Genomic DNA, 27924 nt, shown 5'->3' on the forward strand with positions numbered 1-27924 from the left:
AATAAAAGAAAAGAAGAGAGTAAAATGGACATTTTAAAGCATCACAACAAAACTTTAAAAAAAGAGTATAAAAAGTGCATTAAGCAACTTCATTAAGCACATAAAATCAGAGCTCACCTCCTATCTGACCAACTATCATCAGCACTTCCCTCACTCTCACCCCTGGTCCTAATGCCACCCCCTCTTTTCACTCAAAAGCGCTTCATTCAAATCTGTAAACAGTTTCTTCCTCAGTTTGCCAGACACACTACTTTGGAAGCGATGATGGCTCCGTGGTATTTCACAATCGGGAAAATGAACGCTTGTTGTTCGTTTCGTTTTCAGGCCTACGATGGTTTCGCCAGCCTGGGCATCTCGCGTCTCCTGGAGCCGTCCGACATGGTGCTGCTGGCCATCCCTGACAAGCTGACGGTCATGACCTACCTGTACCAGATCCGGGCGCACTTCTCTGGCGAGGAGCTGAACGTGGTGCAGATCGAGGCCAACAGCAGCCGCAGCACCTACAAGGTGGGCGACTTCGAGACGGACACCAACGCCTCCATCGGCCAGGACAAGTTCTACGCCGAGCTCAACGACGTGCAGCACCTCCAGGCTAACCCTGAGCCCACTGTGTCGGCCGGCCACGTTAGCGCCGAAGCTAACGGCGCTAAAGCCGAACCCAATGGAGCCGAAGCCAATGCAGTGGTTTCGGCCAGCTCGCAGACGGCGGGGGCGTTGCCGTCCTCGCCGCCTGTCCCGTCGCCACGCACGGCACCGCCCGCCACGGCAACAGACTCCGCCCCTAGACCTGAGCCCGGGTCCCAGGCCACGCCCCCGGCCTCCGAGGACAGGGGGAAGCTTCCCAAAGCCGACACTTTAGACCTCAGCGAGGTACCGCAGAGGGCGGAGAGAGAGAGAGAGACGGACAAGGTGAGGCAGCGGAGGGAGGAGGCGGGACTAGATAGGGGGGTGGGGGGTAGAGGGGCCGCCTCCTCTCCGCCCCACCAGAAGCTGGGCTTCTCCTATAACAGAGACGCTGACCTCATCAAGAAGAAGAGGGCCAGCCTGCGCCACTCGGAGTCCGAGTCCGCCTCTGACAGCGGCTCCCCGCCACTCAACCACACAGCCACGCCCCCCAAACAGGTAAACACCCCACAGGTGATTCCACTTAAACCCAATGTACCCGAGATGCGGTACGGCTCCGTGTGGATCCGGTAAAACTGCCGGAACAGACTCTCGCCCGTGTTAATAGTAGGGGTGGGAATCACCAGATGCCCACGATACGATACTAAAATGATACTTGAGTCACAATACGATAGTATTGCGATATCGCCGATATTGCGATATATTGAATATTTGCATATATTGAATATTGCAATATTTCGATATATTGTCTAACTCCTTTTCCTACCTTTTCCTTGACCTCACCGGAAGTGTTTTTTTGTTTTGTTTTGTTTTGTTTTGGCCCCACATGTAGGCTACATTATTAAGCTTCTCTGGACTCAATACGCCACTGCAGGCGCAGACTGCAACATTGGGCGCTTCGGGCAGATGCCCGGTGGCCTGCCATGGCATGGCCTGCAAAAAAAAAAAAAAATTATATCGATACTTGGCGTCCAAATATCGATACAATATCGTCAGACAAAATACCGCGATACTATGGTGTATCGATTTTCCCCCCCATCCCGAGTAATAATAGTAGACTAGTAACTTAGAATACATCTGTTACGGAAAAAATACGCACCTGTTCTATTTTTGTGGGATCCCGCATGCGTCTGACAGGTTAGCCCTGTTAGGTTTGGTTTGGTTTGGGTTCAAGTTTATTATGTAAACGCATGGCAGCTGAGACGTCATCTGAAATATGTGAGCATAACAAGGAAAAAATAATAAGGTTACTCATGGTACTAATTCATTTTCAAAGTGCTAGATAACCATATTAAAAAAAAATCTATATCCAATATCTCTAAAATACATAGATTCCAGTAAAGCATTTTTTAAAGTGCTATAATTCACCTTACCTTACCTGCATCCCTTAAAGGAACACATTTTCAACCAGCTTTGTATCATTACAACATCAGTAGTTTATCAGAAAACGGTAAACCATTTTGCAGTCGTTAATTCAGTTTGACAGTTATTGAGAGTTGATTAAGTTGTGAACCAGTGATGTAATCTGTGCATGAATGACATCATTGGTCCACAACTTAACTCAAATCAACTCTCAATAACTGTCAAACTGAGTGAATGTCAGCAAAGCTGTTGACAGTTTTCTGATAACTGATTTTGTAATGATACAAAGCTGTTTGAAAATGGGCGGAGTGTTCCTTTAACAAGTGCTGTAATTTGTTTTCATTTTGTGCTATTGGTCAATTTCATTTGTACGAGGAGGTATCACATTTTTCAAGTGATTACCTTGTTTTAATAAAAAGTAAACAAAAATAATGCACAGACACACACACACACACACACACACACACACACACACACACACACACACACACACACACACACACTTATTGTGTACAGATGTAGAAACGGGTACACACTGTGTGGAATAGGATTATACATTCCCAGTAAGGATCGGTGAGATACATTCAACTATCAGTACGTTCACAGCTCATTATAACACAGGTACCTCATCCAACGTCTGGACAGGTCTCTGTATGATGCAGGCTAATTCTCACCTTGCTGTTAAAGACAGGCACTTAGCTTGGGCACCTGCCTGGGCCCTAAATGGCTCGTTGAGGTTTGTATCCTGGCAGCCCAGCTGTGATTGAAACGTTCACATAACACATCAGTCATAAGACAGAGGACGCGGCGTATTCATTCATTCATTCCCTTCTGGCAGCCGCTAAGCTTCAAATCCCGACCTCGTCGACGGCGTTTGGCGAGATGACCCCGTAGTGAAATTCTTTCGTCCCGCCTTAGATGTTGTGGAGACCCGTGCGCGCGGCGTGGGGGGGGGGGTGGGGGGGGCCTTAACATGTGGCGACTGCAGAAGGCGCCCAGCAGAACCCCCTGCTTTGACATTTCATTATATTTTTCATTATATTTCTCATCCCTTCAGTTGATGGCAGTTGGCGCCGTGACTGCTCAGGCGTGGAGACGCTTTGCACACGGCACACCTCATCTCGTCTCTCACACACACACACACACACACTGGCATGCACCCGCATGTGCACACACACGCGCGCGCGCGTGTGGGACGCACGCTTGCCTGCGTCGGTTAACCCCCAGATTACCGCTTCCTGTTTACAAGCTGAAAGGTCGCGGGGGGGTCATGACAGCTATGACACCCCACTTTGATCCACTGTTATCTAGTTAGCCGGTTGCAGCATCGCCCGTGCCCAGGCTAGATGTGAGCGCTGGAACGATACATATTTGTTATAAACAGCTGGGTCGGAATACACCGCTCTCTAAGCCAAATGTAAGAACTCTGTTTTCCCTGTTTGTGCCCCCTTATAATACAGCCAGGATTAGCTTGCAGATAAGATGCTAAGCTAGGTGTGTGTGTGTGTGTGTGTGTGTGTGTGTGTGTGTGTGTGTGTGTGTGTCTGTGTGTGTGTGTGTGTGCATGCGTGCATGCATGTTGCAATCTTCTCAGAGCTGTCACGCTCTCCACACCACTGGACGCAGACAGGACTGTGAGCCCAGCATGCCCCCATAATGCAACAGGGCAGGGCAGTCAGTGTATATCACAGGGGATATCCCATAATGCAGCAGGGCAGTCAGTGTATATCACAGGGGATATTCCTGCTCTGACATTAAGAACAGCCCTTCTTAATCCTTTTCTACCTGCACCTCATACAGTATACAGTATATATATATCAGTGTTTCCCATACATAAAGGAATTTGTGGCGGGCCGCCACAATAATATTTTGACCGCCACAATAAGATGTTGACCCCCCCAATTTTATTTATTTTTTTATTTTTTTACAGTGCACCTGAACACAACATGCAAGATATCCGCTGAATAAGTGTCCAATAAATGTTCATGTCATTCTGGCCAATACTTCTGTTATAGCATTTCAGTCTGGAATATGGAATATCTTTCAATAATGTATGATTTAGCTGCTAAATTGTCAAATACCGCCATCTGCTCGCTACCCAGGCACTTATGTATGTACTTAACCTAACTAACTTAACCTAACTAACTATCCGGTGTGCACAACACTGTCAGCCTAAACTCCGGCTGACACCCCAAAAACCTACAATCCGCTACAGGAAAATGTATATTGTTTGTTTATTAACTGGCCCCTCGCCTTCTATCATTTCACGAAAGTGGCAAAGCAAGTTGAGTATCCCTGACCTATAGGGAGAAATTTAGTTTGTCATTGTAAACCCACAGCACAGTAATGATGACATGTTCTTCATAGATCTAGCCTTTTAATTTTGCTCTTAAGCTTTCTCAAAGTACACCAAATTCATGCATTTTACTTTAAAATGTTTAAAAAAATCGCGCGGGGGGGCATGCCCCCGCACCCCCGTAGGGGGTCTGCGGTCCCCCACCACAAATTCTCAAAATCCTGTGGGAAACACTGTATATATATACTGTATAGTATACAGTATATATCTATATATATACATATATACATATATACATATATATATATATATATACCGGTACATATATATATATATATACATACATATGTATGGAGCCGGGGTGGGTAGACTCTGTGTCCTCTTAGCAAACAACACAAGAGGTCAAGCTGATGGTGAATTGTTGTTGGAGAGTCTATATAGAACAGGTCATTACAGTTCACATGTTATTTTCCCCCCACGTTTGAACAAATGTTAGAATTTCAAATAAAAAGTGGCAGCCCTAGAACGGGCGCATCTCGATTGTCTTCATTAATTCATTTGATCAAATTACGCACTGACCAATGAATAGCAATCAATCAAATAAAAAATAGAATGAATGAATTTAAAAAAAGAGAAAATAGGCTACATAAAATAGGCCAAAGAAATTAACCTATAGAGGGGCACCCCACATAAAACAGTGGCAGTCACCTGCAGGACCAACTCTCCTCTTAAGGTACGTTCACACCGACCTATTAAAGTTTTTCGCTGGCATCGAGTTTACATACAAAGTCAATGCAAACGAGCGATTGAGCGTATATTCGCCCCGGAGAAAAATCGCTGGGCGTCCGAGATGTCGCCCGAGATGAAATATCCCAACTCGAGCGAAATTTCGCTGGCATCAGTCGCTCGCTGTTCAACGCTGATTGGCTGCCGTGTGAGAGTGAGTCAAGGATCACACTGGCTTGGAACAAACCGCTGGTTTATTGTGTGGCAACAAACCACATTGACAGGCTGACAGCTGACATGAAGTGAAGTCTGTACTACCGGTATGTAGCTCGCATTAGGAGCACGCTGATAGGCTTAGCTTGTAAACAACTACGGTGGCTCGTAGTGGACAAACATCATGACATTGCGTAACGTTATAGCTAGGGATGTCCCGATCACCTTTTTTTGCCCCCAAGTCCGAGTCCGAGTCATATGATTTTGAGTATCTGCCGATACCGAGTCCCGATCCGATATTTCTGCAATGAATTGCAGAAATAGTTGGGACAACAAGTTGGGACAACTTGGATGCTTTTTCCCCCCTTTCTTCTAAGTGTTTAAGTGTTTTTATTTTAACCAACCAATATGACATCTTTGTACGGCTCTTTTATCACAACCACAACTCAGTTAGTGCAGCATTGGTTTTAAACCAAGTAAACAAAATAAAATATCTTTACAGCTTATGGTAAAGGGGGTACTTTGATTCAGAAATCAGGGAAAGGGGGTACTGAAGCCAGAAATGTTTGGGACCCACTGACTTCTCTGGCTATCTCTGGGCTGGTATTCATTTGCATGCGGCGTTTCACTGGCTGTCTGCTATTGTTTCGAGTTTCGGCCAATGAGCCACATCAATAGAATTAAGCATGCTAGCTAGATGGGGGCGGGGTGCAGCTCTGTTTACAAGTGAGACAACATGGAGAGTCACTGAGGACAATCTGCGTGGATTAAAATGATTGAAACTTTATCTGTGAGACGAGTGCAGTCCGGCCACTTCATCTGACAACATGGAGGAACGACAGATTTTATTCACAAGACAGACGGAATGCAGACAACAAAAAGACATGTTCATTATGGTAACTTTACTGATGCAGGCAGGCAGTGCAGAACACTTCTGGCTTTTCTTCCTAGTCCGACTCCTAGGTGAGTTTAATCATGATCCCTAACTAACGTTACGTCTTGTTTCTGTTTTAGCCACTGTGCGACCATCTAGTTATTATGGTTGGACATGTGTTTTTGTATGTTTTATCGCGTTCTGATGTGTCGCTAGTCGAACACTAAACAAAGAGTATGGAAGGAAAGAAGCGACAATTGACAATAGAACCGTGGCCATTTTGGCGCCGCAGACAACAGGACAATAGCACAGAGGTTTGTTGCGCCCCAAAATGGCCGATGTCTTGTGCGCTGTTGCAATAGATTAGTTGTCGCTTCTTATCAATGCTCACTCCCCACTACTAAAGTTAAAACTGCGTGTGTTGCTGCGCAAGAGGGCTCGTGTTTACGATGAATATGACAAATTGCAATGATAAAATAAATGACAGATTGTTTATTTGGATGACTGAAATGTGAGAATTGCCATATTTGTTTTGTGACGTTTTTATCATTGTTTTTATACATAAAAATCAGATCTCTTCCCCCCGATTCCGGATCAGTTGAAAATCACGTGATCGGCCCCGATTTCCGATCACGTGATCGGATCGGGACAACCCTAGTTATAGCCCCCAGATATAAATATCTTGGTGTGAACACAGCTTTAGCAAGAGGTGCTTTTCCTATGAACTTCACAAATTGCAGCATCTCAGCATTTTGTCATCGGGGGACGTTTTTGCCTAACCTGACACTGCCAGATGGTTTGTTTCACATAACCATCTGGGAACTCACGCGGGAAACCGTTTCAAAGGGCAGGCACTTTAAAAAAAATACCTGGCAGGTGATTGGCTGAACCATTTGTCAATCACGTCTATCACAGACTCGCTCTCGCTGGTGTGACTCGCACCTATACTGTAAAGCCCGCCTGTAGCTGCCTGATAGGAAGCTGATTGGTTGGGATTCAAACCAATAGATTGGAGCGTGGCAAGATGGATTTGTTGTGTGATGGTGATCTCGAGCCAGCTACCTTGCAACGTTACGTTTTTCCTTCCTGCCAGAAAATATATATATTATGCCAAAATGCAAATTTAACTAAAGAAATCAAGCCAGCTTCTTTCGCTGATCCAAGTTTGAACATGTGAGCTGGATAAGCACCAATCCCCGACACTACATACTGTACTCTACTGTTGATGCACTTCTAAGCAAAACAACTACCGTACATCCATGCATTTGCAGTGACATTATATTTCTACTCTTTCTCTCTCCAAGGAGCCGCCACAGTCGCCTGTATCAAGTCCTCCTGCTGAGAAGGTGGGTAGAAGTTTGACAAGAGTACTAGAATAGATTTGCCAAATGTTTCATTTCAAACTCAATATTAACAAATCCACATCCAACATTCAAAAACACCCTTGCACAGATTGAGAGTGCTGTGTTTCTTTTTTTTATCTCCAAAGGGACACCTCTATGAATACATTTGATTGTAAGTGACGTGACCCATTGTGCCCCGCCATGATTACCACTGTCATTCTTTTTGCTAGCTCTTTCCATTCCGTCCCAGCACCACCCCACATGTGTGTCTCTCTGTCTGTCCCCAGAAGGTGCCAGCACCACCCCACATGTGTGTCTCTCTGTCTGTCCCCAGAAGGTGCCAGCACCACCCCACATGTGTGTCTCTGTCTGTCCCCAGAAGGTGCCAGCACCACCCCACATGTGTGTCTCTCTGTCTGTCCCCAGAAGGTGCCAGCACCACCCCACATGTGTGTCTCTGTCTGTCCCCAGAAGGTGCCAGCACCACCCCACATGTGTGTGTCTCTCTGTCTGTCCCCAGAAGGTGCCAGCACCACCCCACATGTGTGTCTCTCTGTCTGTCCCCAGAAGGTGCCAGCACCACCCCACATGTCTGTGTCTCTGTCTGTCCCCAGAAGGTGCCAGCACCACCCCACATGTCTGTGTCTCTGTCTGTCCCCAGAAGGTGCCAGCACCACCCCACATGTCTGTCTCTCTGTCTGTCCCCAGAAGGTGCCAGCACCACCCCACATGTGTGTCTCTCTGTCTGTCCCCAGAAGGTGCCAGCACCACCCCACATGTCTGTGTCTCTGTCTGTCCCCAGAAGGTGCCAGCACCACCCCACATGTGTGTCTCTCTGTCTGTCCCCAGAAGGTGCCAGCACCACCCCACATGTGTGTCTCTGTCTGTCTGTCCCCAGAAGGTGCCAGCACCACCCCACATGTGTGTCTCTCTGTCTGTCCCCAGAAGGTGCCAGCACCACCCCACATGTGTGTCTCTCTGTCTGTCCCCAGAAGGTGCCAGCACCACCCCACATGTGTGTCTCTCTGTCTGTCCCCAGAAGGTGCCAGCACCACCCCACATGTGTGTCTCTCTGTCTGTCCCCAGAAGGTGCCAGCACCACCCCACATGTGTGTCTCTCTGTCTGTCCCCAGAAGGTGCCAGCACCACCCCACATGTGTGTCTCTGTCTGTCTGTCCCCAGAAGGTGCCAGCACCACCCCACATGTGTGTCTCTCTCTCTGTCTGTCCCCAGAAGGTCCCAGCACCACCCCACATGTGTGTCTCTGTCTGTCTGTCCCCAGAAGGTGCCAGCACCACCCCACATGTGTGTCTCTGTCTGTCTGTCCCCAGAAGGTGCCAGCACCACCCCACATGTGTGTCTCTCTGTCTGTCCCCAGAAGGTCCCAGCACCACCCCACATGTGTGTCTCTCTGTCTGTCTGTCCCCAGAAGGTGCCAGCACCACCCCACATGTGTGTCTCTCTGTCTGTCCCCAGAAGGTGCCAGCACCACCCCACATGTGTGTCTCTCTGTCTGTCCCCAGAAGGTGCCACCACCACCCCACATGTGTGTCTCTCTGTCTGTCTGTCCCCAGAAGGTGCCAGCACCACCCCACATGTGTGTCTCTGTCTGTCCCCAGAAGGTGCCAGCACCACCCCACATGTCTGTCTCTGTCTGTCCCCAGAAGGTGCCAGCACCACCCCACATGTGTGTCTCTGTCTGTCCCCAGAAGGTGCCAGCACCACCCCACATGTGTGTCTCTCTGTCTGTCTGTCCCCAGAAGGTGCCAGCACCACCCCACATGTCTGTCTCTGTCTGTCCCCAGAAGGTGCCAGCACCACCCCACATGTCTGTCTCTCTGTCTGTCCCCAGAAGGTGCCAGCACCACCCCACATGTGTGTCTCTCTGTCTGTCCCCAGAAGGTGCCAGCACCACCCCACATGTGTGTCTCTCTGTCTGTCTGTCCCCAGAAGGTGCCAGCACCACCCCACATGTCTGTCTCTCTGTCTGTCCCCAGAAGGTGCCAGCACCACCCCACATGTGTGTCTCTCTGTCTGTCCCCAGAAGGTGCCAGCACCACCCCACATGTGTGTCTCTCTGTCTGTCCCCAGAAGGTGCCAGCACCACCCCACATGTCTGTCTCTGTCTGTCCCCAGAAGGTGCCAGCACCACCCCACATGTGTGTCTCTCTGTCTGTCCCCAGAAGGTGCCAGCACCACCCCACATGTGTGTCTCTCTGTCTGTCTGTCCCCAGAAGGTGCCAGCACCACCCCACATGTGTGTGTCTCTGTCTGTCCCCAGAAGGTGCCAGCACCACCCCACATGTGTGTCTCTCTGTCTGTCCCCAGAAGGTGCCACCACCACCCCACATGTGTGTCTCTCTGTCTGTCTGTCCCCAGAAGGTGCCAGCACCACCCCACATGTCTGTCTCTCTGTCTGTCCCCAGAAGGTGCCAGCACCACCCCACATGTCTGTGTCTCTGTCTGTCCCCAGAAGGTGCAGTCTCGTCAGGAGGAGCTGAAGGAGAGAGCCAGGCTTCTCCTGGAGCAGGCCCGCCGCGACGCTGCCATGAAGGCCGGCAACAAGAACGCCCCCAACTCAGCCCTCTCTGTGCCCACCAGGGCCACCAGCATCACTGACGTAAGTCACTGAGTGTGTGTGTGTGTGTGTGTGTGTGTGTGTGTGTGTGTGTGTGTGTGTGTGTGTGTGTGTGTGTGTGTGTGTGTGTGACGTGCACTTGTTTGGGACTGTAGTTGTTGGCATTGCTCGCTGATGACACCGTTTCAAATGATGAGCCATGTTTGTATTACCACCTGATTTGTGTCAGGTTAGATATCTAAAATATAATATCATAATATAAGTTGAAAGGCCTGTCTCATCTCATCTACAATGTTTTCCTCGTTTGAGTTGAAGTTACGGCCTGTAGCCATGGGGATATCTCTTTCTTGGCTGGCGCATGAACAGGTTGTTGTTCAAATATTGTTGTGACGAACACTTTTTTTTTTTTTTTTTTTGCATCTGTACTAGCCTATTTAACATTAGAAACCAAAATAGTAGTCTGAGCCGAATGGATAGCTCTACCATTTATCAGCATCCTGTCAACGCTTGAAAAATAAGTCCTATAACATGACGAAACATCTCTATCATCATTTTAGTGTTTTTACAACGTGTTATAGAATGGAATTTACCACTCCTCATCCGCTTTGTAACAGCTTATATAAACCAAATGAATTGAAACCAAGAGTCCAGGAAGACGTCTTATGAAAGTATATTTAAAACCATACATTCTCCTATCAACTGCATTATAGGAGTGACTGAATCTCAATGTACCATCTGATCATGTACAGAGTCCAAATATTCAGTAGCAATGTCACAATTTAACATATGCTTTCTACTGCAAGGCAGGAAAAGAGGGAAGGCAGAGAGGAGGGGGGAGAGGAATGGGATGATCTCTTGTAGATGTGTGTGCGTCGGTGCAGTCTAACTGGAAGACTGTTATCAGTTGTTATGGAACACGATGCACTGTCCAAGGCTTCAGCAGAAGGAGAGAAATCCTCAATGCCACTCTGGGGTGAATGTATGTGTGAGATGTCACTAGAACTCATAGCATTAATTATGTGTATGCAATCATAGCTTATTGATTAGGAAATGCCAATGGAACTTCAATTTTCTACAACACAACGTAAAGCTGTAAGCTTGCGATTGTTCAGCAGTGCTGTGCTTCACGTTCATACAGGTTCACACCTTCACACCTCGCAGCTCCAGTTCAACCACAGTGTTACACTGCTGCCCCCCTGAGCAGCTGCACTGCTCTGCTCTACTGGAGCAGTTTGAGGTGAAGATCTGCTTCAGGTTCAGCTACATGTCGGGGGTTAGATGTGCCAGACGGACGAGCATGATCCATCCATTTCCCGTGACTAGATGTTCCCAGCCTTCAGGACACAAGCCCACTTCTCCAATGTGGACTTGTGTGTGTTAAGTGAAGGCCGTCCTGAGTTGGAGTCTTCCTCTCCTCTCCTCTCCCCTCCTCTCCTCTCCTCTCTCCTCCTCTCCTCTCCTCTCCCCTCCTCTCCTCTCCTCTCCTCTCTCCTCCTCTCCTCTCCTCTCCCCTCCTCTCCTCTCCTCTCCTCGCCTCTCCTCTCCCCTCCTCTCCTCTCCTCTCCTCTCCTCTCCCCTCCTCTCCTCTCCCCTCCTCTCCTCTCCTCGCCTCGCCTCTCCCCTCCTCTCCTCTCCTCTCCTCTCCTCTCCCCTCCTCTCCTCTCCCCTCCTCTCCTCTCCTCTCCCCTCCTCTCCTCTCCTCTCCTCCTTCTCTCTCCTCTCCTCTCCCCTCCTCTCCTCTCCTCGCCTCGCCTCTCCTCTCCCCTCCTCTCCTCTCCCCTCCTCTCCTCTCCCCTCCTCTCCTCTCCCCTCCTCTCCTCTCCTCTCCTCCTTCTCTCTTCTCTCCTCTCCCCTCCTCTCCTCTCCGTGCAGTGGAGTCAGTGCAGTGGAGTGTTGTGTAGCACCACCTCAGAGTACAGGTACAGCTACTAGAGTGACCGCAGAACCTTTTCAGCTCTCTCTGTATTTCGTGTCACTTTGACAGTTCCCTCCCGGTCGCTCCTCCTCACTACGCGTGGCCACATGCTGGAAAAGCCTGTCTAATAATGTCTGCTTCTGGACTCAGTTGTGCCTGCCAGCCTGCTTCCTCTGGCACACCACTTTGCTGAACGACTTCACTTATTAACTTCTGCTCGGGCACTTTCTCGGACAGCCAAATGCGGCACCCCTGAACACGTCAGCGAATAAGACCCCAAACTGTGGATGGACTCCTCCCGTCTTCTCTCTAATAAGCATATAGTTCTCTCTCTCTCTCTCTCTCGTTCAGTCTCTTTGCTCATCTTGACTGTGCACATTTTTTTTTGCACTGGTCCTGACCAAAATGTGCTGCCCTGCTCAATCCCCCATAACAGCCAGTAAAAGGCGTGCGCACACACACAGTGCTGTCAGCAAGAGTACGTTCATGCTAAACGCGGGGAGAGAGAGAGAGAGAGAGAGAGAGAGAGTCGCTGTACCGACGCAAACGAGACTCCAAACGAGGCCGAGTGAAATGGACAGCTTTGAAGCAGACACGCTCCACTACACACAATATAGTTACCCTGCCACAGCACTGTGGTCAAATCCTCTCGTCTGACGTCTTCCAATGTTTCACCAGAAGCAAGCGGAGTACGGAGGAAAGTTGTGATTTGAACGGAGGAAATGAAATGAATACCTTTTGGTAATGAAATATCTAAAAGGCGACAGACGGCGCTCGCTGTCTGAATCCTAAAAGAGAAATATGCCCTTGAATTAGATGTTTTTTAAAGTGTGTGTGTGTGTCTCTGTGTGTGTGTCTGTGTGTGTGTGTGTGCGTGTGTGTGTGTGCGCGCACACACCCGTGTTTGTTGGTGTGTGTGCTCGTGTGTATCTGTGTGTGTTCCAGGCCTCAGGAATAAGCATTTCAGCATAATCTAAGAAAAATAAATGAGGACCTTCCAAGGACTGTTGGTGTTGAAAGTCTTCAGAAGGAGAAAGCAAATTAAAAGAGTTTTTCAAAGCTGTCTGCACGCCGAGGAGGGAGGGGGAGTCCTCTACCGTCCCTTGTTGTTGTGCAGCAAGATGGCTGACTTCACATAGATTAGCTCCTTAAAGTGGCTAGACTCACCCCTCCTCCCCCTCTCTCTTTCTTACTCTCCTTCTATCTCTCTCGCCCCCTCTTTCTTTCTCTCCTTTTATCTCTCTCGCCCGCTTTTTTTCTCTCCTATCTCTCTCGCCCTCTCTTTCTTTCTCTCCTTCTATCTCTCTCGCCCTCTCTCTTTCTCTCCTTCTATCTCTCTCGCCCCCTCTTTCTTTCTCTCCTTCTATCTCTCTCGCCCGCTTTCTTTCTCTCCTTCTATCTCTATCGCCCTCTCTCTTTCTTTCTCTCCTATCTCTCTCGCCCTCTCTCTTTCTTTCTCTCCTTCTATCTCTCTCGCCCTCTCTCTTTCTTTCTCTCCTATCTCTCTCGCCCTCTCTTTCTCTCCTTCTACCTCTCTCACCCTCTCTTTCTTTCTCAAGTTCTATCTCTCTCGCCCTCTCTTTCTTTCTCTCCTTCTATCTCTCTCGCCCTCTCTTTCTCGCCCTCTCTTTCTCTCTTTCTATCTCTCTCGCCCTCTCTCTCTCTTTCTCTCTTTCTATCTCTCTCGCCCTCTCTCTCTTTCTCTCTTTCTATCTCTCTCGCCCTCTCTCTCTTTCTATCTCTCTCGCCCTCTCTCTCTCTTTCTCTCTTTCTATCTCTCTCGCCCTCTCTCTCTTTCTCTCTTTCTATCTCTCTCGCCCTCTCTCTCTTTCTATCTCTCTCGCCCTCTCTCTCTTTCTCTCTTTCTATCTCTCTCTCTCTTTCTCTCTTTCTATCTCTCTCGCCCTCTCTCTCTTTCTCTCTTTCTATCTCTCTCGCCCTCTCTCTCTTTCTCTCTTTCTATCTCTCTCGCCCTCTCTCTCTTTCTCTCTTTCTATCTCTCTCTCTCTCTTTCTCTCTTTCTATCTCTCTCGCCCTCTCTCTCTTTCTATCTCTCTCGCCCTCTCTCTCTTTCTATCTCTCTCGCCCTCTCTCTCTCTTTCTATCTCTCTCGCCCTCTCTCTTTCTTTCTCTCCTTCTATGTCTCTCTCCCTCTCTCTCTCCTCCTGATTTCCTTACTAATTTCCAAGGACAATGAGGCTAATAACCCTGGTGTGCATTAGGGAAAGGATATTGAATTGTTTTCACTTTTTTAATAGAAAACATTGATCAGAGGAATCCGAGCGGCCCCGGGGCCAACGTGCTGATAATTGTTAGCGATTCAGATTAGATTACTTGATGTCTTGGTTTGATTAGTGTACGCGTGTGTGTTGCGTGTGTATGCGCGAGTGTGTGTGTGTGTGTATGCACGTGTGTGTGTGTGTGTGTGTGTGTGTGTCCATGTTATCAGCTGGAGAGGCCCAAGCCCCTCCCATCTACCTCTCTCTCCATGCGTCTAAGTAGGTGCTTTGTGGTTTAGCATGCATAAGGAATAATTTAATTCAATTAAAGCGGCCTTCATTCTGCCAGGCGCTAATGTGGGGGCAAGTGATTGAGATGAGGGGAGGGAGGGGAGGGAGGGGAGGGAGGGGGGTGTAGTGTTCAAGGCACCAATGGCAAATCAGTTGGTTATAGGGGTGTCACTGTACACAAAAGTCACGGTTCGGTACGTACCTCGGTTTTGGGGTCATGGTTCGGTACGAATACGGCACGGTACGAAAACGGGGAAAAAAAGCAACAAATCCCAAATTCTGTTTTTTTCCCTTTGAATATGTCTGAATTCTGCTTTTTACGCTATTTTTACCATCAGAAATAGTGTCTAATATGTGGGAATGAATAAATGTCCACTATTTAATAAGATCTAGGCAATCCACACAAAAAGGTTTTACTCTAGAGCAGTGATTTTCAAAGTGTGGGGTGCGCCTCCCTCTCAGATGTCTGTATTCCAGCTGTTTGACAGGGCAAAGGCATTTCCCCCCACTTTAAATCTTTATTGTACACAAGTTTGTAAACAGAGCGCATGTGTGGAGTAGCCTAATACTCCCACCAACCCCTCCCCCTGTTGTATTTGTTTTATGTAGCATTTGCGTTTGATGTAAGCACTAATTTGGAATCCTATCTAAAAGCGGCCACTAGGCGGCAGTGTTTCTTTAGTCAACGTCAAAATACCTACATGTTCAGAAGAAGAATAAAACGGCAGAAGAAGAAAAACTTCTAAACCCTGTTGAAAGATACCCCCACTGTCTGACAGACAACGGGGTGGGTTTCACTTTCCCAGTAAGTACGGGAAAGAACCCTGTCAGCGCCTTAACGTTATTGGATGTGAGTTTTGTTTAGCATAATATGATTACGTTCGGTCATCTAATGGATTATTGGAACATGACAAGGAGTCATCGCCTCTTCCTCACCGCAGCTTGCCTGTCTGCATCCGCAGATGTCTGCTTGACCGCATCACTCATCCCACGCGATGTATGTTGCTTGTTTACAAGTTAACAGCTTTGTCAGTGTTATGTAACGTTTAGCCGCAACGCGCAACTATAAAGGACTTTGTCGCGGCTACGTAACGTTACATTGGCAAGCTTACCTCGTTGGCTTGATGTTGACAGAATTTGCAAAACAGCTTATCGCCACAAAACGTCCCATTCTGTGAATGCGGATTTCTATGGCCCTTGTGTTGTTTTGGTGTGTCTTCTTCTGTGGCGTTTAATTCAATTCAATTCAATGCCGTTCAAACAGTGTTTAGGTGCTTCTGGATTTGACGTATTCGTCGTGTCGTTTCATGTACCGTGAAACGAGGTACCGTGAGGGTCGTACCGTAAACTCACGGGACGAATACATGTACCGTGACACCCCTAGTTGGTTATAGGTGCCTCTTTTTAGTCGCATTTATTTCCATGAACTAAACTGATGATGACTAAACCTAACTTCATGCTGTCGTCAAAAAGATTTCTATGCAAAAGATATATCTGTATTAACTGTCTAAATCACAAATTAGGGCTGCACCAGAGGCCACCCCACACACACACACACACACACACACACACACACACACACACACACAACAAGACAGAACGAGAGAGACAAGAGCCGCAAAATCGTTTGATGTCGATTATCTTGTTTTCATAATCGTGGACAGCCCAAATCGTAATCATGATTACAATTCGATTAATCGCCCAGCCCTAATACAAGGGCGTGCGGCTCAATTTTGAAATAAATGAATTTTTTCCATAGACTAGAGACTGTAATTTGTCATTTCACCTGCCCACAACCTGCCCACAAGCCATCTGATATTAATCACAATGTTCATTTTCATCTGGATCAAGTCGGGGGGGAAATGATGCATCTCACCAGTTAAACACAATTCACACAATTCCTGCTAAAGAAAAAGGGACCCAGTTGTTGCAGTGGCCGTAAGAGGAACTGCAACATGTGATTTCTTGTTCTTGCTCTCACAGGTTCTCTGTGGCTCTCACCTTTTTCATCCGCTCAGTGCTTCTTTCTCTGACCTGGAGATGATTCTACTGTTGGACTCATGACTAGTCTACATTCAACATTCAACATTTTTATTGTCACTCCGTGGTACAAGTATCACGTGTGAAATTCTTGTGCTGAGGACTCCGTTTACAACATAGTACAAATATAACAGGGCATATGAGTGCAAAAACAACAAGAGACACAACAAGCAATAAGCCAGTATAGTGATAAGACAAGTCAGAGACAGTGGCATATTCACTGCACATAGGTGCACATGTCCTGTGCATACTTTAGACGTACTTAAACATTTTAAATTCGACGTATTTGACGTACAGGTGCAAATAGCATATACCTAATTAAACATACAATTAAACATACATAATGGTAGCAGCTACAGTATGGTACAGTACAGCTACTACACTATAGTGCCTTTTAAACATGAACTCTGGATCATGTCCTGCTAGAGAGAGCAGGATATTTTCAGGTTTTGCCTTTCTAAACATCAGGGGTCTTTGTTAAGAAACAACTGGATATGAGCCGTTTTTTCTGCCAGTGGGCGGGGGGGGGGGGGGGGGGGGGGGGGGGGCATCTATCGAAAACAAGAAATGTGATAGGAAGCAGCTGTAGCTATGAGGCAGTCAAAATAGTGGTCGCACCGTCGTCAATCACTGTGGGTGATTTATTTTACAAGTGGCAACTAGTCATATCTGACTAGTTTTAAATGTAGGCTATTTCTCCCCACAAAAGTTTGATAGCCTATCAGTCAGTCAGCTCCTATCCTCTACGCAGTGGAGAGGCACACAACACTGCCTGCTGATATAATTGGCTGCATCACGTTAGCGACAAATCTGGAGACTTCAAAAAGCATGCCGTTGGTTTTAACGGAGTCCATTCCAACGAGGGGTGGCAATGTGCCAAAAAATGAGCGCTTCACATTGCTACATAAAGCAGGCGCAGCCCAGTCAAAATAGTGGTCGGACTGTCGTCAATCACTGTGGGTGATTTATTTTACAAGTGGCATTTCAAGTCATATCTAACTAGTTTTCAATGTATTTCTCCCCACACAAGTTAGGCTTTTTCTGACATGGGAGCAAGCAAGCAGCAGCAGCAGCAGCAGACCTGATGCACTGGACCTGCCTGGCTGCAGCTGAAGCGCATTGGCCAAACAATCAATCAATCCGTTTTTGCAGCACTTGAGGAAACCGTGAGTTTGCTCGTTGATATAAGCGATTGCCCGAACGATTCATTAATTAATAAACTAGTGAACGTGAAGTGAGTCACGAGCCACACCTGCCCACTACGGATATGCGGATAATATCCTGCCAGCTGTTTAACATGAGCTGCGATTGCGTGGAAGCGGATCTTATACCGGTGGTCGAGGTAGATAAGATACGGACTCGCGGGAGTGCGCGTAGGCCGGCTAATTGTTGTTTAACATGCAGGCCAACCGGCTAGGTGCAGGTTATAATACGGATTCCACTGCATGTTAAGAAGTGGCTTATTTGTGTATGTTAAGGAGTCTCGTGGCCTGCGGGAAGAAACTGTCCCTCAAGCGATTTGTGCGTGCTTTTGGGACCCTGTATCTCCTCCCTGAGGGTAACAGGGAGAACAGGCTGTTGTGGGGATGGTTTGTGTCTTTGATGATCTTCAGGGACCTCCTGAGGCACCGCTGGTTATACAGTTCCTGCAGTTCTGGCAGCTCACATGTGTGTGTGTGTGTGTAGGAGGTGTGTCCGGGCGCTAAATGCCTCGGAAGTGAAATCTATCAACAGACAAGCGACTACTTTAGGAGTCTCTTAGTATACTCTTAGTATATCAACAGCTGATCTGGGCCTTACTTCACTCCAATTGTGACCGCTGTCATTTATGTGGCTAGATGTAAAAGAATGTTTGGCACTCATTTGGTGTGTGTGTGAGTGTGTGTGTGTGTGTGTGTGTGTGTGTGTGTGTGTGTGCACACGTGTGTGTGTGTGTGTGTGTGTGTGCGTGTGTGTGTGTGTGTGTGCGTGTGTGTGCGTGTGTGTGCACATGTGTGTGTGTGTGTGTGTGTGTGTGCACATGTGTGTGTGTGTGTAGGCCTGGTCTCTTGACCTGTGCTCTCCCTCCTGCCATTCCTAATTGTAGCCCACAGTGACTAGCTCTTTCATCTAAGGTCACAGGTTCAGCTTTCTCCCCTTTTCTCTCTCTCTCTCTCTCCATCGCTCCCTGCCTTCTCCACTACTGCTATTGCATTAGAAAGGGTTGATGGAAACGGCTAATATATATATACATACAGTATATATATATATATATATATTAGGGGTGGGGGAAAAAATCACCTAAGTATCGCGATTTTTAATGTCACGATATTTTGGATCGATCTTTTATTCCAGAATCGATAATCGCAAAAAAAAAAAAAAAAAAAATTTGGTGCTTGCAGTCAGGCCACTCACTGAACAGCAGGCCAGGCGCCGCCTACTGGTTTACTAGTGGTTTTATTACTTTATTAGTTAGTCTGAAGTAATAATTACACTTCAGGGTTAAAGTGGGTGCATCTCATTGTAAAATTGGACTTCAAACGGCCCAAATCTGGCTTCAAACGGCCCAAATTGGGCTTCAAACGGCCCAAATTTCACGCGCGTCGGCCCATACCGGCCTGGCCTGCTTGGTATCTAATGCCCGGCCTGAATTATGATCCCAGTCCGCCCCTGTTTTTAACTATATCGCCCAGCCATACTCATGATATATAATATACAGTCTCTAGTGTATGATTCAACTTTTCCCATGTTCTAATCTAGTGTAAAAATCAAACAAACTGAAAAAAGAAAAGAAAAGAAAAGAATAAACAAAAATCGCAATAAATCGTAATATCGAATCGCAATAATCGTAGAATCGCAATACTTAAGAATCGCAATATAAATCGAATCGGCACCCAAGAATCGTGATAGTATCGAATCGGGAGATAAGTGAATCGCCACAGCCCTAATATATATATATATATATATATATATATATATACCGTAAATTTCGGACTATAAGCCGCGGCTTTTTCCCCGTTTTTTGGCCCTGCGGCTTATATAACGGTGCGGCTTATCTATGGATTTTATCAGCTAACGGCCGCTCGGGGACCTCCAAAATCTATGGATGTTGGTATGAGGCAGAACGAGAGCAAGACAGACATTACGAGAGCGAGACCCTGATTGGATGATGTTGCAAAAAATGTGCCTCGCGACCTGATTGGAGCACTGTGCCACTACGCTCTCTCAGCCACTACAGTAAAACACCCTCCCTCCTCCCTCGCTCCGGGGGGAAAATGGCAGCGATTGAGCCTGAAAGACAGTCTGAATGAAATTGAATGTAACATTCCCAATTCTATGTATTACATTCTAAAAAACTAACGGCAACATTTTGGAAGGCTAAGCCACACAACTAGCTCGTTGTAATCTAACATCATGCTTCAAAAGATGGAGAACTGGCTGTGTTACGACGATGGCGGCGAGAAGAAGAAGGAAAGAAGGAAATCGAGCAGCAGCACGTAACCTTGGCATCAGGGTGTTGACACAGAGAGCAGACGGCCGAGGTGCCGTTCAGATCCGACTGAAGGCTCAAGTTTGCCAGTGGATCCTGACAGCGTGGAGGAGTGTCAAAACATCCACGATCACCAACGGGTTCCGAAAGGCTGGACTGCTGCGTGATGAGGAGGAGGACGCCGCCACAGCTGAGGGCCTTCAGAGGCTGTTCGATTCCGACAGTGACGAAGAGGAGTTTGTTGGTTTTGAGAGCGACAACGAAGGAGAGAGGAGAGTGGCTGACGAAGCCACCCTGAGCCTGTTCGTTTCCGACACTGAAGATGAGGACTTTGGTGGTTTTAGTACGCAGGAAGAAGACGAAGATGAGGATTAATGACTTGACTTTTCTGGTTACAGCCGTGTACTGCACCTTAGCCTAAAAGATGAAGACGAGGATTAATGACTTTTCTGGTAGGCTGATTACCGTATATTTTAAGCAGCCGTGTTAGTGCAACTTTAGGCTTACGCGCTTACTGTCGTGTTACAGGCACTTTATTTTGCACTTTAAAAAAAACACATTTAATTTAGCCATTGATATTGCCTCGTCAAGCGCTGTAAGCTTTGTTTTTTGTTATGGTACTACTGTAGGCTATAATGTAGATCAGTGGTTTTCAACCTTTTTCATGCCAAGGACCCCTAAATTTACACAGCACAGTACATGTTCTGTAGCTACTATTGCACTAAATGGTAACACTTGAATACGTTATGCAAATATGCAACTTGTTTTGTTGAAATGTTAATAAATGGGAGCTTCCCCAAACAGCCATCTCTTTCCCGACAATCCCCTCTGTGCACGAACCCTTACATATGGTAATTAAACATCAAAACACCCGCGGCTTATAGACCGGTGCGGCTTATATATGTAACAAACAGGCAATTTTGCTGCTGCGGCTTATACTCAGGTGCGCCTTATAGTGCGGAAATTACGGTATATGTTTTTGCTCGTGACCCTGTTCACGCTCAACAGACAGCTCTACTTGCCTGACGCATTCTACTGCCTGTAGTACACTGACTGCGTCGTCTGCAGTTAGTGCAAAATGCTGCCGCTCGGCTACTAACTGGAAAAAAGAAGCGGGATCATGTGACTCCGTTGTTAGCCTCCCTCCATTGGCTTCCTGTCCATTTCAGGATTGATTTTAAGACTTTGTTGATTGTTTACAAGGCCTTAAATGGCCTGGCACCTTCCTATATTACAGAACTCCTACACCATCACACTCCAACTAGAGCTCTGAGGTCATCCTACACCATCACACTCCAACTAGAGCTCTGAGGTCATCTAACCAGGTGCTCTTGGATGTCCCGAGATCTAGATTAAAAAACAGAGGTGACCGAGCCTTTGCGGTAGCTGCCCCCAAATTGTGGAACAGCCTACCCATCCATATAAGGACTGCGCAAAGCCTTGGTATTTTTAAGTCATTGCTTAAGACCCATCTATTCAAATTAGCCTTCAATTCGGGTTAAGATTGTGCCTATTACGTATATTGCTATGTGTTTTCTTCTTTTATTTCTACTGTATCAACTGTCTGTGTATTTGATATTTGCCTGTTCAGCACTTTGGTCAACTTTGGTTGTGTAAATGTGCTATATAAATAAATTTGACTTGACTTGACTTTGACTGTCAGCAAGTACCTCATACAACCCCACGTCACAACTATCCCTTTAACAGCCGTTAATGGAAACACACCTGATTTGAATGTTAAAGGTCCCAATTCGTGCAGCTGTAACCTCTTAAAAACGTGTGTCTCTGGTCCATAAAACATGATTCTGGATTAATTTGTCGAAAATATAGCAACCCCGTTTGTCGTGACGGAGTTGTCCCTTCCTCGTCCCAAGAACGGTCTGTTTCTATAATATATTCAGAACTAACAGTTCCCATTGGCCGCTGAGGGAGAGCCCGCCCCAGGCTCCCAGCGGCCAATCAGATTAGCGTCTGTGGACCAGCACGCTAGGTTGTGTCTACAACTAACGCTATCGTTAACTTAACGTTGCTACGCTAAAGAGGACATCTCAAAATGCCTAGACTTACCGAATGCACCTCCGCAGTTGCTGGATCACGTACAGTTGCCGTCGCTCCAGCTAGAAGTGTTAATTTTGTGGCTATAGACAAAATGGTGCAGGTAGCTTGTGTGAGAGAGACCCACGCAGTATGCTTGAGGACCAGCGTGACGTCCCAATCCCCCTCTGGGCAAACGAAGCGTTTGGGGGTGTGGCTTGAAGGAGACTGCAGGGGGAAGCTGGATAGGGACAAATCCAACTGTGGCAGTTCTGAGGTTGTGACCACTAATTACAGGGAGGGCTGACAGCAGTATATATGCATTTACAAGTAAAAACAGCTTTTGCACGGAATGGGACCTTTAAGATAGTCGACTTTTTCAGAAGTTCGCTTCGAATCTACGCAAAACCTGAATGGAAGCACGGCTACTCTGTTCTCTTCCATCTCTTCTTCTTCTGTGGTGTTTTATGGCAGTTGGCATCCTTTATGTTGCATTACCGCCTCCCTCTGGATGTATCCATCCACTGTTTCCCTACATTCTGTAAAACCCGATCCTCCTCTCCCCCTCTCTGGACAATATCTCCCTCTTCTATCTCTTTCTTTTCTTTTTCTTTTTCTGGTCCTTTTCTCCCCCTCTCTCTTCTCTCTCGCTCCGTGTATTTTTTCTGTTTCTCTGTCCCCTCCCCCCCTCCCTTCTTCCTCTCTCTGTTCTCTCTCCATCTCTTTTCTCCATCCTCCTCTCTCTGCTCTTTGATGGACGCAGTAGCACTAATTGTTTTGAGCGCCCCCCTCTTCTACCTCCTAGGTGGCCTTCACAAGCTATCAGTGGTCACAGTCCAGATGTCTTGTAATGTCCCCCCCCCCCGCGCTGTAGCCAAATTGGTAATTAATGAGCCCACATAAAAATGCATGTTTCCACTCGACCCCCCCCCCATCCCCACGAGACACACACACACACACACACACACACACACACAGAGTTTGCAGAGTGTCATAACGTGTCGTTTCAAAACAAACTGGACTAGACTTCATCCTCTCATTTTCTCTCCGTTTGTCCCACTTTTTTCTTTTCTTTTTCAATCTTTCTCTTTTAGTCTTTCATTCTGTTTCCCTTATTTTTTTATGGAGAAGTGTGTGTGTGTGTGTGTGTGTGTGTGTGTGTGTGTGTGTGTGTGTATTCGCTCCAGGTCTCCTCATCCATTAGCAGATGAGAGCAGTAATTTCACACCGGCCTGGCCAGGCTAATTATCAGGATGCACACTAGGTTTGGGAGAAGTGTGTGTGTGTGTGTGTCTGTGCATGTATGTCGGTGTGTGTACGTGTGTGTGTGTTTGTGTGCGTGCGTGCGCGTGTGTCTGTGTGCGCGTGTGTCTGTGTGTCTGTGTGTGTATGTGCGTGTGCATCTTTGTTCACAAATGGAAAGCAAGAATGTGTGTGATTACTGTACGTGCAAGTATGCAGCACCTGTCCTCTTTTGCATTCTTTTTCTAATTTCCCTGTGTGTGCGTGTGTGTGCGTGTGTGTGTGCGTGTGTGTGTGTGTGTGTGCGCGCGTGCGTGTGTGTGTGCGCATGCATGCATAATGTGTGCGTGTGTGTGTGCATGCGCATGCATGCATATATGTGCGTGCGTGCGTGTGTGTGCTTGTGGTGTGTGTTTGAAAGTACACACAAAAGCCTAAGTGTGTTGCAGGTAGAGACTTCCCTGCTCACTGACTCGTTGTGATTCCTATAATTGGGCCTTCTTTGATTTTAGCCGACCAGCTCCCTCCACCTCCACCCCACCTCCACCCCACCTCCACCCCACCATCACCCCACCATCACCCCACCATCACCCCACCTCCACCCCACCTCCACCTCCACCTCCACCCCACCATCACCCCACCTCCACCCCACCATCACCCCACCTCCACCCCACCTCCACCTCCACCCCACCATCACCCCACCATCACCCCACCATCACCCCACCTCCACCCCACCTCCACCCCACCTCCACCCCACCATCACCCCCACCATCACCCCACCTCCACCCCACCATCACCCCACCATCACCCCACCATCACCCCACCATCACCCCACCTCCACCCCACCATCACCCCACCATCACCCCACCATCACCCCACCATCACCCCACCTCCACCCCACCATCACCCCACCTCCACCCCACCATCACCCCACCATCACCCCACCTCCACCCCACCATCACCCCACCATCACCCCACCTCCACCCCACCTCCACCCCACCATTACCCCACCATCACCCCACCTCCACCCCACCATCACCCCACCTCCACCCACCTCCACCTCCACCCCACATCACCCCACCTCCACCCCACCATCACCCCACCTCGCACCCCACCTCCACCCCACCTCCACCCCACCTCCACCCCACCACCTCCACCCCACCTCCACCCCACCTCCACCTCCACCTCCACCCCACCATCACCCCACCATCACCCCACCATCACCCCACCTCCACCCCACCTCCACCCCACCTCCACCCCACCATCACCCCACCATCACCCCACCTCCACCCCACCATCACCCCACCATCACCCCACCATCACCCCACCATCACCCCACCTCCTCCACACCCCACCATCACCCCACCATCACCCCACCATCACCCCACCATCACCCCACCTCCACCCCACCATCACCCCACCTCCACCCCACCATCACCCCACCTCCACCCCACCATCACCCCACCATCACCCCACCTCCACCCCACCTCCACCCCACCATCACCCCACCATCACCCCACCTCCACCCCACCTCCACCCCACCATCACCCACCATCCACCCCACCTCCACCCCACCTCCACCCCACCATCACCCCACCTCCACCCCACCTCCACCCCACCATCACCCCACCTCCACCCCACCATCACCCCACCATCACCCCACCTCCACCCCACCTCCACCCCACCATCACCCCACCTCCACCCCACCTCCACCCCACCATCACCCCACCTCCACCCCACCTCCACCCCCACCATCACCCCACCTCCACCCCACCTCCACCCCACCTCCACCCCACCATCACCCCACCTCCACCCCACCATCACCCCACCTCCACCCCACCATCACCCCACCTCCACCCCACCTCCACCCCACCTCCACCCCACCATCACCCCACCTCCACCCCACCTCCACCCCACCATCACCCCACCATCACCCCACCTCCACCCCATCTCCTCCTCTGAGGAGTGGAGGTGACTCCCCGGGCCTCTGCTGTCGTGACCTGTGGCTGCTGTCAACTCCTCTCCTCTCCTCTCCTCTCCTCTCTTCTCTTCTCTTCTCCTCTCCTCTCCTTCTCTTCTCCTTCCTCTCCTCTCCTCTCCTCTCCCCTCCTCTCTCTTCTCCTCTCCTCCTCTCTCCTCTCCTCTCCTCTCCTCTCTCATCTCCTCTCCTCTCTTCTCTTCTCCTCTCCTTCTCTCCTCTCTTCTCCTCTCCTCTCCTCTCCTCTCCCCTCCTCTCTCATCTCCTCCTCTCCCCGCCTCTCTCCTCCTCTCCTCCTCTCCTCTCCTCTCCCCTCTCTTCTCCTCTCCTCTCCTCTCCCCTCCTCTCTCTTCTCCTCTCCTCCTCTCTCCTCTCCCCTCCTCTCTCATCTCCTCTCTTCTCGTCTCCTCTCCTCCCCTCCTCTCTCCTCTCCTCTCCTCTCCTCTCTTCTCGTCTCGTCTCCTCTCCTCTCCTCTCTTCTCGTCTCCTCCCCTCCTCTCTCCTCTCCTCTCCCCTCCTCTCCTCTCCTCTCCTCAGTCATGTCCTGATCTCTTCTTCTCCCTCTCATGTTCCCCTCTTTCGCTTCTTTCTCTTTCATCTGCATCCGAGCCGCTGCCCAAAAGCCAGCCCCGCCCCCTGCCAGCTGGAGCTCCGCCTTCCCCAAAGGGTTCCAGAGAAAGCTAAACGCATTGCATTGCATTATATTTGATTTCTTTTTGGAACAAATCAGAGCTCACTTGTCACATTTGGGAACAGTTGGTGCCGTTATTTTGATCCCACTGCCCAGGTTACATTTGCTTTGGAAAGGTGCATGGAAATAAGTTTGTTTGACTTGTGTGTTCAATTCCTCAACATCTTTACTATGTGCATGGTTTCACATAAGGGCTATAAAAGATGATGTATACATGTACTTTAAAATCCTGTCAAATCAATCAATCAAACAGAGCTCTTGTCAGAGGGAACATTGTCCCATGCTTTTTGCTTTTGTCCTTCACTTTCCAGATTCTGGGACAATATATTTGACTGGTACTCTAAAGGGCCTACAAAATAACCCTTCAGTCGGAGGTGAACTCGCTCAGAATCCTCTCTGCTCTTGATCATCTTACAACACAATACAAATATTCTAAATCCAGAGGAATGCAGGAAAAGCCCAACTGTTTTCATGTCACAATTTTCTTCTCTTGAGCTCTACCAATGAAAGCCCTTTCTTTACAACAGAGAACTGACGCTGTCTCTTCAACAAATAGTAGAAAAAAACATCTTATTTTGAAAATGCAAATATGGCCTCTCCTGTCCACTCCTCTCTCCTTTTCAGTAAGACTTTTCCTACAGGTCTCCTTGAACGTGCTCCTCCCTCCATCTCTCCTTTCGCTCGCCCCCCGTGCTCCTCTCGCTCGCCCCCCATGCTCCTCTCTCTCCTCTTTTACAACAATCTGCCCCCAATCAAACTAAATAGCTTGGTGGGGACTTTGGAGTGTGTGTGTGTGCGTGTGTGTGCGCGAGTGTTGGAGTGTGTGTGTGCATGTGACGTGTGTGTGTGTGCATGTGACGTGACGTGTGTGTGTGTGCATTGAGCCGTTTTCACACATGCGTACAGGGAACATTGTCAATATCGGGCCATTTCCCGGAATTTCCCTTCACACCTGAGGGCTCTCATGTGTGAATATAGCAGTGAAATTGCCTCTATTTGAGGGGGTGGGGGGGGGGGGGCACTGCAGAGTGTGTGTGTGTGGGGGGGGGGGGGGGGGGCGTGTTGCACTTGGATGGGGAATCCTCCTTATTTTTGGGGGGTCGGCAAAACTCCGATGGTGAAATAAGTTTGCTTGTCACACAATATATCACAACTCGTTTGACCTTAAGGGGGCATGTATGTTGTATCCTTCACATTCGCTAACCAGTCTTTGAACTGAAATCTTTGAAGAAGTAGGATCCCTGTCGGAGAGAAATAGCCTGGCTGGTTCGATGTTTATCCGTTCACACTGCGTCGCGTTGAAGCACTTTTTACAGACTGGCTTCGTTTGATGTGTCCAGGGGGCCTTGCCTTCGCTGTCGGCAACGTAAGCAAAATACTTCCACATTTCGCTTCAATGCATTTGCTTTCTCAACAAGTGTTGGGGCGGCTTGCAAGAGTCAAGCCGCTGCCATTTTCGCTGTCTGTACTCTGGCCAGAGAGCGAGCAGAGAGTGGGGGGGGGAGGGGGGGGGGGGGGGGGGGGGGGGGGGGGGGGGCGGGGGGGGGGGGGGGGGCGGAGCACGCCCACACATGAAGCAGCCATACCGCTCTTTCTGACAACCTAGGAACTGGTGAAATGTCCGCGATGACGGGGTCGCGCTTATACCGGAAAACAACTTTCACAAATGAAGGCATTAGACCGCTTTCTGGTCATTTACCGGTATAAAAGCGCATGTGTGAAAATGGCTCATGTGACGTGTGTGTGTGACGCGTGTGCATGTGCATGTGACGTGTGTGCATGTGCATGTGACGTGTGTGTGTGTGTGTGTGGACTGTGTGTGCGCGCGTTTTGCAGTGTGTGAATATGTGTCGGCTGAATTGGCTGTAGTGGAGATCAAAGGCAGTCTCTAGATTGAGTCCGTCTGTGTGTGTGTGTGTGTGCGTGTGCGTGTGTGTGTGTGTGCGCGTGTGTGTGTGTGCGTGTGTGTGTGTGTTGTGTGTGTGTGTGTGTGTGTGAGAGAGAGAGATTTGAGACAGTTCTCTCAATT

At 48.6% G+C, this 27924-nt stretch overlaps 1 protein-coding gene across 1 annotated transcript; it reads left to right on the plus strand.

The window, feature by feature from the left end:
* Positions 1 to 294: 294 nt before the first annotated feature.
* On the plus strand, positions 295 to 11948 carry LOC310771777 (EH domain-binding protein 1-like; the record flags this gene model as incomplete). The annotated part of the gene is made up of 5 exons (XM_083664299.1): positions 295 to 1122; positions 7400 to 7441; positions 9912 to 10058; positions 11155 to 11289; positions 11889 to 11948. 5 exons carry the CDS (start codon positions 295 to 297, stop codon positions 11946 to 11948), a joined length of 1212 nt encoding a protein of 403 aa, XP_083520425.1.
* Positions 11949 to 27924: the final 15976 nt, after the last annotated feature.

This window comes from Poromitra crassiceps (assembly GCF_964638095.1).
Source record: "Poromitra crassiceps genome assembly, contig: HAP1_SCAFFOLD_1196, whole genome shotgun sequence".
NCBI lineage: Eukaryota > Metazoa > Chordata > Actinopteri > Beryciformes > Melamphaidae > Poromitra > Poromitra crassiceps.